General features: G+C 43.5%; 3 protein-coding genes across 5 annotated transcripts; all 3 read right to left on the bottom strand.

Moving 5' to 3' along the window:
• Positions 1-83: 83 nt before the first annotated feature.
• LOC148901011 (uncharacterized) lies at positions 84-2,245 on the bottom strand. Of its 2 annotated transcripts, none has more exons than XM_088993150.1 (2): positions 1,949-2,245; positions 84-1,849 (listed from the first exon to the last, which is right to left on the bottom strand). In XM_088993150.1, the coding sequence occupies exons 1-2, from the start codon at positions 2,139-2,141 to the stop codon at positions 771-773; spliced, it is 1,272 nt and encodes a 423-aa protein (XP_088849276.1). In that variant the 5' UTR covers positions 2,142-2,245; the 3' UTR covers positions 84-770. The 2 variants fall into 2 exon arrangements, with proteins under 2 accessions (XP_088849276.1, XP_088849277.1); XM_088993151.1 differs by having other exon boundaries at positions 84-1,777.
• An 870-nt stretch (positions 2,246-3,115) lies between these two features.
• Positions 3,116-8,086, bottom strand: gtf2f2a (general transcription factor IIF, polypeptide 2a). The gene is made up of 9 exons (XM_088993165.1): positions 7,940-8,086; positions 7,461-7,534; positions 7,268-7,292; positions 6,548-6,686; positions 6,270-6,329; positions 4,804-4,885; positions 4,471-4,570; positions 3,495-3,638; positions 3,116-3,324 (listed from the first exon to the last, which is right to left on the bottom strand). The coding sequence occupies exons 1-9, from the start codon at positions 8,006-8,008 to the stop codon at positions 3,202-3,204; spliced, it is 816 nt and encodes a 271-aa protein (XP_088849291.1). The 5' UTR covers positions 8,009-8,086; the 3' UTR covers positions 3,116-3,201.
• Positions 8,087-8,334: 248 nt separating this feature from the next.
• gpalpp1 (GPALPP motifs containing 1) lies at positions 8,335-11,217 on the bottom strand. Of its 2 annotated transcripts, XM_088993156.1 has the most exons (7): positions 10,882-11,188; positions 10,683-10,797; positions 10,512-10,601; positions 10,105-10,363; positions 9,853-10,017; positions 9,276-9,377; positions 8,335-9,193 (listed from the first exon to the last, which is right to left on the bottom strand). In XM_088993156.1, the coding sequence occupies exons 1-7, from the start codon at positions 10,937-10,939 to the stop codon at positions 8,975-8,977; spliced, it is 1,008 nt and encodes a 335-aa protein (XP_088849282.1). In that variant the 5' UTR covers positions 10,940-11,188; the 3' UTR covers positions 8,335-8,974. The 2 variants fall into 2 exon arrangements, with proteins under 2 accessions (XP_088849282.1, XP_088849281.1); XM_088993155.1 differs by having other exon boundaries at positions 10,512-10,797; positions 10,882-11,217.
• Between the last annotated feature and the right edge of the window lie 1,522 nt (positions 11,218-12,739).

Genomic DNA, 12,739 nt, shown 5'->3' with positions numbered 1-12,739 from the left:
CGACGGCAAGTAAACTTGGACACGTTACACTTGTCCTACTAAGACTACAGTTCACCCGTAGGTTATTCATGAAAAAATACGGCGATTGGACCAGTATTTTATTGAACCGATATGCAAATTTGACACATTACTAAGCAAATCAAACATTTCAAAGTGATTTCCACGATCGGAAAGACGAATCTGAATTTGTATCAGGAACGCTATTTTATTGTTTGCAATAGAAGGAGTGCGGAAAGCCTTCTTGGCCAAAAACGTGCAAGTGGGTATTGACTGATTCACCAAAGTGCTTTGCAATACAGGGTGAGGCACAACTCGGATTTTTGGAAACGTGCCACTTTAGAAAAGCGACTTGAGTGGAGGAAAGTCAGGTTGGAAGGTGTGACAGAACCGGCGGAATTATCAGAAGAAGGAAAAAAGGGGATGAAGTAAAAAGGCAAAGAGGATGAAATGAAGGCGAGTGCAACAACCGAGAAGAAATGAAAACAATGGAATAACGATGAAAGGAGGAGGGGAATGTCATTGAAGAAATTGAGGTTATCTAACAGGTTTTAAAACCATTTATTAAAACCATAGGGTTGATTTTAAACCCTACATTGAAATGTTAAAGTAAGACTTAGCATTGATATGAATGTAAATAGGCAAGAGACTTGTTTTAATGTTTGTCTCATTTTATTGAAGCTCATCCCCCGGTAAATATTATTTTTTTCACTCAAATATGCGATAAGTGAGTGTGTCCCAGCAGTGCCGAACATTTTTTGGGGATGCATCAATCATTCACGATTGCTGCTGAGGTCCACAAGTCTTGCCTTCCTCGGCGCTCCTTCACCGTCTGCCGCACACTTGTGTCTGTCAACCTGAAACTTGTACGTAAATCTTTTCTCGCACACGCCGCAGCCATACACTTTCTCCCCGGTGTGCGTCTTCATGTGTATCGCCAGCGCCGAACGAACCCGGAATGTTTTGCTGCAGATGGAGCAGGTGTACGGTTTCTCGCCCGTGTGCGTTCTGGTGTGGATGACCAAGCTTCCTTTTTGAGTGAATCTTTTGGGGCAAAGCGAGCAGGCGAATGGTTTTTCCCCGGTGTGCGTTCGCATGTGGATCATCATGACCGAGTGCACTCGAAAACTGGCGTTGCAGACCGAGCAGGTGTACGGCTTTTCCCCGGTGTGCGTCCTGCTGTGCGATACGGAGTGGCCCTTGTGAGCAAATGTTTTGTCGCAAAACGGGCAGGTGAACGGTTTCTCCCCGGTGTGCGTTCTCATGTGCGTCTTTCGTGCCGAATTGTCGCGGAAACTTTTGGTGCAGAGTGAGCACTTGTATGGTCTCTCGCCCGTGTGCGTTCTGGTGTGAGACACCAAACTTGCCCCGTGAGCGAATTTCTTCTCACAAAGTGAGCAGGCAAAAGGTTTTTCTCCCGTGTGACATCTTTGGTGTCTTTTCAGCGTCGAGTGGTCACTGAACATTTTGTTGCAATCTGTGCATTTCAAGTCTTTGCTGTCGGTCTGACGCGTAGCGTCGCCTTTCGATTGGTCGCCGTCAGGAGAGTACGACGCCGTGTCGTCATTGTCTGACCGCGGAAACGCTCCGATGGCTTTCTCTTGGCCACCGAAGTCCAGACACTGCGAGGAGTGCGGCTTGTCGTCATCTTCGCTCTTCACGCGGATGGCGCTCAATGGGAAATTTGCCAGAGTTTTTTCCTCCTCTTCCTCTTCCGCTTTCACGCAAGGGATCTTTCTGTCCTCCGGCTCTTCTTCCCGGGAACTTTGCTCCTGCTGCTCTGCAAGAATATCATCCACGCCGGAGCTTTTTGTTACTCCCCCTTTGTCAACATCAACCATTGTTTGTGCGCCTGCCCCCCAAAAAAAAAAAAATTACGGATAGAAATGTCACTTATGTCGTGTCGACTTTCGACATGCCCAAGTCAACATGTTCAGTCAGAGAAACAAACCTGTTGGATTTGATCCGAAGTGAGGCTTGAAAGCGGCGTCCAATAGTTGACGTTGTCGCTCGTTCTCCGCTTTTGTGCGACAAAGTTCCTCCTCGTAGTCTGCGATCGTTCTTTGGAACACGACAAATATTTCGTCGACGGCCGCGCTCAGTCGCCGATTCAGCAACTCTCTCAGCATTTGCACTTTGCACATTTTCACTCGACGATCGACGGCAAAAAAATCGCGACGCGTCTTTGTTCGCTCCTTGGAAGCTAAGCTAACTTAGCGGCACTAAATCTGTTTTTATCCAGGAGGCAACCTTCTCATCGATGGACCACTCCTGTACGACTGAGCGCTGACGCAGACGTATCCAGGAGGTAAGTAACACTTATAATAAAGAGGGATTTACGGCGTTAAAGGACAAAAGAAACGACGCCGCAACCTGGGTGCTAACTAAGAGTGACAACCACTCGGCCTCGATCGATTTTGTTCACGCTGTTGATCACGCCGCTCTTTTCTCCTTCTGTTTCTTTTTGGGGAAGATTCTTCTTCGCCGGCCGCGTGCGCCGTATTAACCTCGATTAAAGCATTACCTCCACCTATCGATTTGCAATCGTTACTGCTCTGCCGTGCATGGCAGCTATTTACCGACGCGAAAAAGAAAATGAAGCAAAATGACAACTTAAATACACAAAATGTTATCATTTTAAATGTGTTTTTTTTTTGTATTGTGACGAATCGAAAAAAAAATCCACTCGCATCGGTGGAGCAAAACGAAGCGGCCTCACATCGATGTCCAATAGAAGACACATCGCGCATGCGTGCCGGAGAGCCGAACGGCAACTCGCCGCAGTCAAAATTAGTTCGAGTGAGAAACCTCATACTCGTATTATCCAACGTCACTCTTAATTTAACATTTTTAATGCCTGCCTCCATTAAAAAGATACAATTGTCTGTGGGTAATTAACGCATATTCCCATGTTTTATAGTTGCTTTGATTTTTAAGGCGCCGTCGACATGGTACGGTCCTTTTAAAAATGGTTGCTGGAAAGACGGAAGTTATAACACTGCTCGACAGGCCGTGGAATTCAACGCATATTTGTAGCGGAGGTTTTTATGATTAGATAAAAAAAATGGTTGGAGATGAGTGAAATGTCAAGATAAAAATGATCAAACTGACAAAGTGACTGCGTCAACATGTCTGTAAAAACATGCAGTTAAAAGCATTTTTCGTTCAACATGAAACAATTCACAAACATTTCCAAGAGCTGTCCTATTCGTCGACTTTTTCCTGGCCTTGATAATGTCGATACTCGGGTTTGAGCTCCCAAGTGTTTTTATGCGTCCCCTTCACATTGTAGATGCCGATGTCGCGCAGGATTTCCTTCAGATAAATCTGTCAACAAAAGTCGTTTGGGGAAAATAGTGTCAACGCTATCTGCGGATAAAACCAAAAATACGATAAAAGTAGGACAATTTTGGACATGTGAATGTGGAAACATCAAAGGGAAGCTCATGGCATCCGGAATGATTGAAAGCTCTTTGACGGACGACAAGAAATCTCACCACAGGCTGTTTGGTAATGTCCACCAGGTCTTTGATGTTGTAGTATTGGTGCTTCTCAAAAGCAGAAAATAGCATGTCCAACACCTGCTGCTTGTCCGCTCTCGCTCTTTTGCCTTCCTCTTTCTTTTTCCTCTCGTACTCCATCTGAAATGACATTTCAGCCAGCGATGATGATGATGAAGATGAAGATGCAAGAGCGCAGAAAATCCTACTGGACCCTCTGCACCCTGTCCACCACCTTTTCCAGCGACTCCCCTCAGGCAGGCGCTAGCAATCCACGCGCACCAAATCCAAAATTTCTTGTGTGTACTACAGACTTGGCCAATTGAGATCATTCTGATTCTGAATTGGATTGGATGTACCTTTATTCGTCTCACATTTACATTTCACGGCAGAAAAGTTATGAAAGGAAGAGGAAAGGAAAGAAAGAAGTAGAAAAACAAATGTCTACCCCCATCGTAACTTTGGTGGTCAGGACAATATGGAAATAGCCGCTAGTATAGTGGTTCCGGGGGGTGCGAGGATACCCTGGGGGAAATGAAACTTTTTTTCAGGGATAATGGCCCGCTAACCAAAAAAATAGTCAAAACGTTGGCAAATCAAGAAGTCATTGTGTTCATTGGCATTAGGGAGAATGCTAATCAAGCCTTATAGCTGTAAAGTAAACCAATTATTAAAATAATAATGATTTGATACATCTATCTATCTGTATGTCTGCGTGGAGCTTGCTCGCAAGCTCTCTATCTCGGGATAGCGAGCTAGCTAGCGATCTCTCTGGAGCTGGTTGGTGAAATCAATAGAGTGCCAACTAGGAAAAAAGTTCACAACCACTGCGCTAGTCAGCCCAATCAAAATGGAGAAAAGGTTCTCCACGGACGAGGCCTTTGCCTTGTCCATGACGGGCGGGTGGGCAAGCATGATGGGCGCAAATGGAGGTGACCGAAAATAGACAAACAGACACAAGGAGAGTCCTTACGTTGTAGGCGTGGTTGGCCACCGGTTTGTAGTTGTTGGTCACCGCTTTGGCCAATTGCTGCGACAGCCGAATCGGCTTGGTGGATTCTTCAATTTGTAACCTGTTTCGGGATACACGGCAACAACCGTTTTCGTTTTTCAATTGAAGACATGGATTTAAAATACAGTCAAGCATATATACAAACACATACACATATATATATATATATATATATATATATATATATATATATATATATATATATATATATATACACATATATATACATAGATATATATATTTGCCATTTCATAAAATCCATTTGAAGTTTTGAAGAGACAACAACCCCGTCACCTCTTGAGCTTCATGTAGTTTTCACTGACGGCCGGCCTGCAATCGGCTCTCTGAACCACAACGCCCTCCAAAGAAATTTTATCTGGACAAAAGGAAAAATATATAGAGATATTATTTTATGACACGCAGTGTAAATCAAAAGAATTTCCCATATATTACTGAGGTGGAAATGTGTGTCCAGTTTGGCTGTTTGAGAAGTCCAGTCAAGGCTGGGTTTTCCAACGTCTGGGTTCTCAACCAATTGGGTTTTATGCCTCGGTTTGCAACCAAAAATGGGTTCTCGACCAAACTGAGCGCACCTGAATGCACCACTGGACGCCCCTCTGCTTCCTTATACAGTGATACCTCAGCTTACGGACTTAATTGGTTCCCAGAAAGTGTGTGTAAGGCGAAAAGTGTGTCTTCCAAACATTAAATTCCCATAGGAAACCATTAAAAATGAGAAGAATCCGTTCCCAGGTCCCCATAAAAAATCATTTTCTACTAAATAAGCCTCAAGACTACACAAAATAGACCTTCTTTTATGGATAATAAATGTGCTATTGTATTGTAATTAAAGAAATAATAAACTGTACTGGATAATCAAGTGGTTTTATTGACCTTTGTGATGGTCGTTGATGTCGTTGCCTCTTGATGATCTCCGAGTGAAGTTGCTGTACTTTCTCGGCGATAATACCCTCACTCACACTGTCCCCTGCTAGCTGCTTTTCGTTCATCCAAATCAACAGATGTTTTTCAACCTCTTCTATTGCCTGAGACGGTTGCTTAGACAACACAGAACCACCCTTAGCCACACGTAGCAATGGTCGACTTAGCTAGCGTACTGGTACTGGGACGCTAAGTCACACAAATGCACACCTCGTTGGTGTTTTTCAATGAGCTCCTTCTTCTGCTCAACCGTCATTTTTTCGTGTCCCCTTCGGCTCAACACGAGCCTGCGGTGGGGTCGTTTTGGTCCCAAAAAAGCAAAAGTATCCACTCCATGACAAACCACGTCTGCATTGAGTGCACTCAAAGAAAGTTGGTGTGGAAAAGTAGTCCGGCAGCCAAGGTGGCGCTGTTGCGGGACAAATAAAGGTATTCTGATTCTGATTCGTCCATGTGGTTTGGTGTTCATCCGCCGAAAACGAGTCCGCCAGCCATTGTGGCGCTCCTCGTGTTTCCCGAAAACTAGTTGGTATGCCAAGATTAGATTCTCGCTAAAGAATTCGTAAGCCGAGGTATCACTGTATGTCACTTCATTGTGGGCGGGCGTGTTTGTATTGTTCAATCACAATTAAAAAACGATTAAAAAAATCAGGCATTGATGACATTGATTATAATGGCAAACGTTTCGCGTTTTAAACAGGTTTCTGGAACGGATTATGATCGAAAACCCAGATTTGACTGTAGCTTAAAAAAAAAAGATGTCAAGTCACTATCGCTGGTTTGATTGTGTGCGATTCAATGCAAAAAGGTGATCTCACCTGGAGCGGCACCTGCCCCCGAAACTGAGCTGCCACCATCAGATCTCTCTTCTGACTGGCCTACAGGGGGGAGGAGATAGTCAAATCAAAACATCGACAGGATGTATCTGGAATGGAATGGGGGGGACAAAAAAGGCACTTTTGTCTTTCTGATGGCTTCAAGCAATTGTTTGAGCGATACTTATTTGATGCAGCCAACCTTTTTTTCTCTGCGTTTGAGAGGGCACAACAAGCAGCACGCCAAAAGACAAGCTCCAAGAAAAAGGAAAGACGCTCACCCGACGCCGTTTCTGTGAACACGGCCAACGTCTGACCTCCCACCGTCTGCATGGTCAACGGGTGTTCCCGAGGTGCAGACACCGTTTTGTCTTCCATGCCCTCAATTGCGGTCAACTCTTCGTTTAATGTAAAAGACACCTGCAAGTCACATGACAAACGGAATTGGACACAGGGAGGGAGGGGACAAAACGCTTTATGTCCAAAAATACATCAACATCACTACTTAAGCCCATCCCAACCTCTGACAATCTTCTTCTTCTTTTCCTTTCGGCTTTTCCCCTCGGGGGTCGGCCACAGCGAATCAATGTCCTCCATCTATCCCGGTTTTGTCCATCCTCTGACAATATTACCAAAAAAAAAAGAAAATTGCCCCAGTGCTTTGGAAGATATACGCACATGATCTTGAGGGCAGTTGATCATAAATAAGAATACAATTACAAACAGTCAGCCTTGTTAAGCTTTATAGTGAAGCTGTATGGGAGGATTAAGCTTAAAGGCCATAAAATCCAAAATACTTTGGCGATTGCTTTGAAATTTTCAGAGGTGGAAACGGGCATCGGTGGAGGTGCACATTACAATTTTGGTGCGGATTAGGAGTACTTTCCTGATATTTTCTTGAAGCAGTTTAGACTGTTGTATCTAATCGAATGACTGACTACCCGCTAAAATGGGTGTTGAGAGGGTGTTGACATTGAGAAAGAGTATCGTGGGGTTCTTACCTCTGCTTTCCCTTGATTTCCCTTCCTTGAGTGAAGAAATCAATTGGTGTTGGTTAAAGCCAAAAGACTGAACGTCAGAACTCCCTCATTATACTATCATAAATATCCAAAGACAAACGATCATACTATACTATCTTGAAAAAGACACTATCTGGAGAAGCCTAGGTCTCCCTTCCGCTCTGGTTTCACGTACTTGGAGATTCTGAGTTTGCCCACTTCGCCTCTTCCTGTGGCTTTCGTCCATTGATGAGCGAGGTACTTGGGCACCTGCGGTCACAGTCGCAATTTAGTCATTGACTGGATGTATTTAGACACGAGCCGCCACGTCACCGCAACAAACCTCTTCATAGGTTAGGAAAGATATAGGGAAAAAAAACACTTTCTTCGATCTGTTGTTGTTGTTTTTTGTTTTTTTGTTTTGCAAACACGTACAAAAGTACAAATCGAGCGCTTCTGTAGGAAAGAAAACGGTTGCTCAAAACCACGATCAATCCCGTAGATGAGAAACGTTGATATTTGTATTGGATTTTCCCTTCTTTCAATGCACTTGAGAAATTTGAGACAATGCTACTGAATTGGAGTTAGCGTCGTCACTTAGCCACACACAGCTACGATTAGCTCCTATTTCGAACGATTGAAAGACTTTTCAATGATCTCGATCCGTGTTCATACCTTTACAAGCCAGACCCCCGTGTTTAGTTTCGCCCCGGTTAAATCAACGTCTCCCGCTTTTTCTGACATTGTAATTTTGTCTTCTTTTTAATTCTAGAGATTCTAGACTAGAGCAGGCTAAAGGCTTCAAATAGCATGCGTAGGTGTACCGGGATATAGTGCCCGAGAAGGTCCAAACGGAATCACTACGTCATACGTTTTTGTACCAATTCCCTTTATGGCTACGCGTTCGACTTATTTTGCGACTTTCATGACGATTCGATGTTTCAAATAAAAAATGCAACACAACACGATGGGTTCACAATGAATTAGTTACCCTTTGTATTTTAGGGACAATATTTTCAAGGTGTGAATTATTTTTTTCGTCAGGGAAAATATAAACACTGAAAACAATGTGGAAGTTATCATGGGTACAGTCAGGCTGGACGCTTTAATATCTTAAAAACATAATATACATAAACAGATTGAAACAGATTGACAACTATCACCTCCAACTACACAACCAAAGCAAGGCAAGAGACTATATATATTTTTTTAGATGTAACATTTGAACGTCTGTTCATGTTTTGTGGTAGATATATATTCACTACTTCCAATTGACCAATTCTTCATCACTTTCACAATAATTGTCCTGTTTTTATGCATGTTATTTGAGTATGCAGACTCAAAAATACTTTGCATGGAACTTGTAGTTTGTAAATCCTTTGGTATGAGTGCACAAGGTGGCAAAACCCAATTAAAGTTTTTCGAACAATGGATTGAGGTTCAGTCGTAGGTAGCATCACCATCATTGTCAGAAAAACAATGGCTATTAAAATGTCTATTCATTTATCAAAATAAAAATGGTTGTTTCCAATTTTTTTCTACAACAGCAGAACAGTTTTCAACTACTTTTGCATTTTAAATCACAGCAGTGATATTTACAGTCATCATATTTTTTTGAACAATGACGATAATCAGTGGGAAAACCTTCTTTTAGCTCTCCCAAATAATTGTCTGCATGATTCAATAGACACATAAGTCTAAACAATGTCCTTACAAAAACATCTTATCGTTGCTGTGGGAGAAGCGTGTGTTCAGTTCCTGAGATTTCTTCAGCAGACGCTGCTTCTGCGCCTCATCGAAGCGATTGACCTGCAGGTCCGTTTCCCGATCGAATGCTCTCCTCTCCACCGGCTTGTCTTTCACCTGCCTTGCTTTCTCCTTCATGTTCTTTGAATGCAAACTCATCAGAGATTCCGAACGCTTGGTTTTCTTTCATGGAGAAGAGAAGACGACAGCATTACAAGGAATTGGGAGATAGCCGCGTGTCAAGTACAAGGACGCTGCAACTTACATTATATTTGGAGACTTTATCTGCCATCTCTAAATCCTTTGGAGAGATTTGTGGGGGGGACTCTTTCTCAGTCTCACCCCTTTTCTTTCTCTCCAGACGTTCCTGTTGTTCAAAATGAAACTCAATCAGAATCGGAATGCTCAGGGTGTCATTAGGAAATAAAACAATGCTGCCGATTGACACGTGCTGCTTATACAGCGGGAATAATAATAATAATAATAATAATAATAATAATAATAATAATAATAATAATAATAATAAGAAGAAGAAGAAGAAGAAGAAGAAGAAGAAGAAGAAGAAGAAGAAGAAGAAGAAGAAGAAGAAGAAGAAGAATTTATTTCATTTATAAGCATCTTTCAAAACTGTCAAGGTCACTTTTCAGTCACAGGAGACGTTTTTCTGTGGGTGAGCAGACGCAGCCACACGCGCCAGCGTTCACTCATTGCAGAAGTAACTCAAATAGATAGAAAGCTAGCCAGCTAGCTAGTAAATAGCCAATAGATGGCTCACAGATAGCCAGTTACACAGCGAGCTCGCTAGCTAGCAAGCTACAATGGCAATGGTTGACGTTTCCTACCTTGGCCTTGCGCTCAGCGTCGGCGGGTGTATCGGTCCAAATGGAGCGGTCGCCCTTCTCCGGACCCGACCTCTTTTTGAAAGTGCGAGCCGCCACGCCAATGTGTTGGAGTTCCGGTGGAAGCTCAGTCATCCAAGTCTCTCGGCTTGGCGCCTCGGGAACATCCTAGAGATGCAAAATGTCGGGTAAAACTCCACGGGGCCTTCCGCACTTCATAAAAATGGATGATTCAGAAGAAAAATCTGGACTTACAACTTTAGTTAGCTTGTCTTTCATGATTTGTGCCCGGCGTTCAATGTCCAAAGCCGCTGTGTTTTCAACCGGACCATTGGATGGCATGGGTCCAATGATAATCTCGTCGTCCTCCTCACTGCTGAAGGATTCGGCCTTGTAACCGGGTGGCAAGGCCGGTCCCGCGAGGCCCTCTTCATCACCATCATCATCATGGTCATCATGGTCATGTGCTGCACGACGGAACCCAGGAGGCAAAGCTGGTCCCAGCATAGGCGACCTGAAATCAAGACTTTCAAGTCCAACTCAACCCCCCCAAAAATGAATTCCCTCACCGTATACAGTCATTTCCTTCCCAGACTATTGTGGCTAATGACTGCACTGGGTTGCGCCATGCTATGTGCTTTTGAAGACATGTTTTTGGTCACCTTTCTGGTGAACTGTGTTTCTTGCCGAAGCCTGGTGGTAATGCGGGTCCAAAGAAGCCGTCATCTTCTTCGTCCTTTGGCTTGTCAGATCTGTTCAAACGACAGATAGGAAAACTGTGCTTTGGTTCCCATTTCGTTTGTTCGTGCTGGGTTTTCGTCCGATCTACATACTGTGCGTGCTTGTCTTGTGAAGTCTTGACTCTTTTGACGGCCACTTCTTCACTGTCGTCCGACGAGCTGGCTGCTTCTCCTCGTTTATAACCGGGAGGCAAAGCGGGACCGGCATCTAACCGGCGAATTGCAAAAGGATGATGAAACTGACCTCGTGTCATTTAGCATTTCTGTATTTCAAAATTGAATTTGTACTCACATTCGCGTTCATCGTCAGAATCGTTAGCGTTTGTAAAGTTAGAATTGAGGGACGCCATCCGGGCACCGGTTAGCACAAACTACACTTGACTCGTGTTGTAAGGCGGTTTTAAGGCGAAGGTCCAACCCGAAAACCAAATAGAACTCATTCGGCCTCATGTAAAACACTAGAGAGCGTTCAAAACGTTGGTCGACATTTTGAGCAATACTGCGCATGCGCTCAGTTCACCGCTACACAGGAAATCGGCTTCAAAAGTAAAAGTATTGGAAAACCTCACCATTGTAATCGTGACGGTTACAGTTTAGTGTGTACTGTATATTGAATATATTCACCATCTTAGTACTGCACTTGCTGCAGTTAAGGGCGTATATTTGGTCTTCGTTGAACTATCCAAATAGCCCCAAAAGCAGTGCATGTCAAAGTTGATACTTCGAACCGAAACCGCCGTTACTTCCTATTTCCGCCACGGTGGTGGCGAGTTCCGGTGTCAACTCCGACTATTATCCTGCACTTCACGAGATTTCGTCTCCATTGCTCGATCGAAATTAATCGATATGTGGCGTTATTACTCCAAGCTAGCAGTTGAGAAACAAGGTGCTCTATGCATTGCAAAGGACGTGGCGAGTAGGGAGAAACCGCGACTCAATGAAGCCTTTGCTTGCTTGGGATGTGCCTGTGTAGCCGCCGTCTTTAACCGGGACGCACAGGCCAACTTGCTGTTTGCGGTCGCTTGATAAGTACAGTGAGACCTCGACTTACGAACTTAATTGGTTCCCAGACAGAGTGTGTAAGACGAAAAGTGTGTATCTCGAAAAAAAAATCCCAATAGGAAACCATTAAAATGGGAATAATCCGTTCCTGGGTTTCCATAAAATATACTTTTCAACTAAATAAGCCTTAAAACTACACACAACATACCTTATTCTATGTATAATAAATGTACTATTTTATTGTAATGAAAGAAATACACTGAATTGTATCATAAAGTCACTTTATTTACATTGTGATGGTCATTTATGGCTTGATGGAATGGTGTTGGAGGTCAAAGGGAATTGCTGTTTGGAAAGAGAGGCGCATTACACGAGGACTGTAATTAAAGAAATAAACTGTGCTGTAAAATAAAGTTTTATTGACCTTTTTGATGGTCGTTGATGGCTTATGGAAGGAGAGTCACCTTCCATAAGGACTGTTGGTAACATAACCTCTGGTGCTGTTCGGTCGTGTGCTTCCGCCGAAGATCACCCCGCCAGCCGTGGTGGGTGTGTATTATGAAAATAGTGCTTATTATAAGGTTTAATTTTCAGAAATTTGACGTTTGTAAGACGAAAAGTTTGTAAGTTAAGGTGTTTGTAAGTTGAGGTCTCACTGTACTGTAGTTTGAACAAAAAAAGTATCCGCTGAATCTGTTTCGGGTGCTGAAAAGGAAACCGTGGCAGCGTATGAACAAAAACACCCATTGGTCTTGAATGATAGAAATTGCTGACCAGGGAGGCGATGATCAGGGCTGAAGCTGCAGTGTCCTCCTTTGGTCGGGATGTCCATCCACTCATCTCGTGGTCATTTGTTTTTTTTGCTCTCCACAAAACAAGATGAGCCAATTTCATCCTTTTAATTTGAATGAGTGGATTAAGCAGTTTTCCACGGTGCATGTTGTTCCAAAGAACTCAAGAAGGGTCGGTTGCTTTGTGCATGGCGCCAAAGAAGTGAGCGTGGGAAAGTGTCCACCTTTGCCCATTCCCCCTTTTTTTTTTTAACTGACCAAGGGCTTCTGCTCTGCGAATTCTGATTTGGTGTCGTGTCTCATAACACTTGAGGCCAATTGGCTTGTTGATGAGCTAGATTGGAATGCGCACGTGTG

The sequence above is a fragment of the Hippocampus bargibanti genome, linkage group LG03 (assembly GCF_051943395.1).
Source record: "Hippocampus bargibanti isolate YZ-2025 linkage group LG03, ASM5194339v1, whole genome shotgun sequence".
Taxonomy (NCBI): Eukaryota; Metazoa; Chordata; class Actinopteri; order Syngnathiformes; family Syngnathidae; genus Hippocampus; species Hippocampus bargibanti.
The sequence above is the reverse complement of the archived record's forward strand: the minus strand, read 5'-3'. Positions and strand labels throughout refer to the sequence as shown.

Coding starts and splice junctions, on each gene's coding strand:
- LOC148901011 (XM_088993150.1), bottom strand. CDS start 2,141: ATGTGCAAAGTGCAAATGCTGAGAGAGTTGCTGAATCGGCGACTGAGC. Junction 1,850..1,948: donor CTTCGGATCAAATCCAACAG/GTTTGTTTCTCT, acceptor TTTGGGGGGCAG/GCGCACAAACAATGGTTGAT.
- gpalpp1 (XM_088993155.1), bottom strand. CDS start 10,939: ATGGCGTCCCTCAATTCTAACTTTACAAACGCTAACGATTCTGACGAT. Junction 10,018..10,104: donor AAGACAAGCTAACTAAAGTT/GTAAGTCCAGAT, acceptor TTGCATCTCTAG/GATGTTCCCGAGGCGCCAAG. Junction 9,378..9,852: donor ACGCTGAGCGCAAGGCCAAG/GTAGGAAACGTC, acceptor TTTGAACAACAG/GAACGTCTGGAGAGAAAGAA.
- gtf2f2a (XM_088993165.1), bottom strand. CDS start 8,008: ATGTCAGAAAAAGCGGGAGACGTTGATTTAACCGGGGCGAAACTAAAC. Junction 6,330..6,547: donor GTTCACAGAAACGGCGTCGG/GTGAGCGTCTTT, acceptor TCCCCCCTGTAG/GCCAGTCAGAAGAGAGATCT. Junction 3,325..3,494: donor ACATTACCAAACAGCCTGTG/GTGAGATTTCTT, acceptor TTTTGTTGACAG/ATTTATCTGAAGGAAATCCT.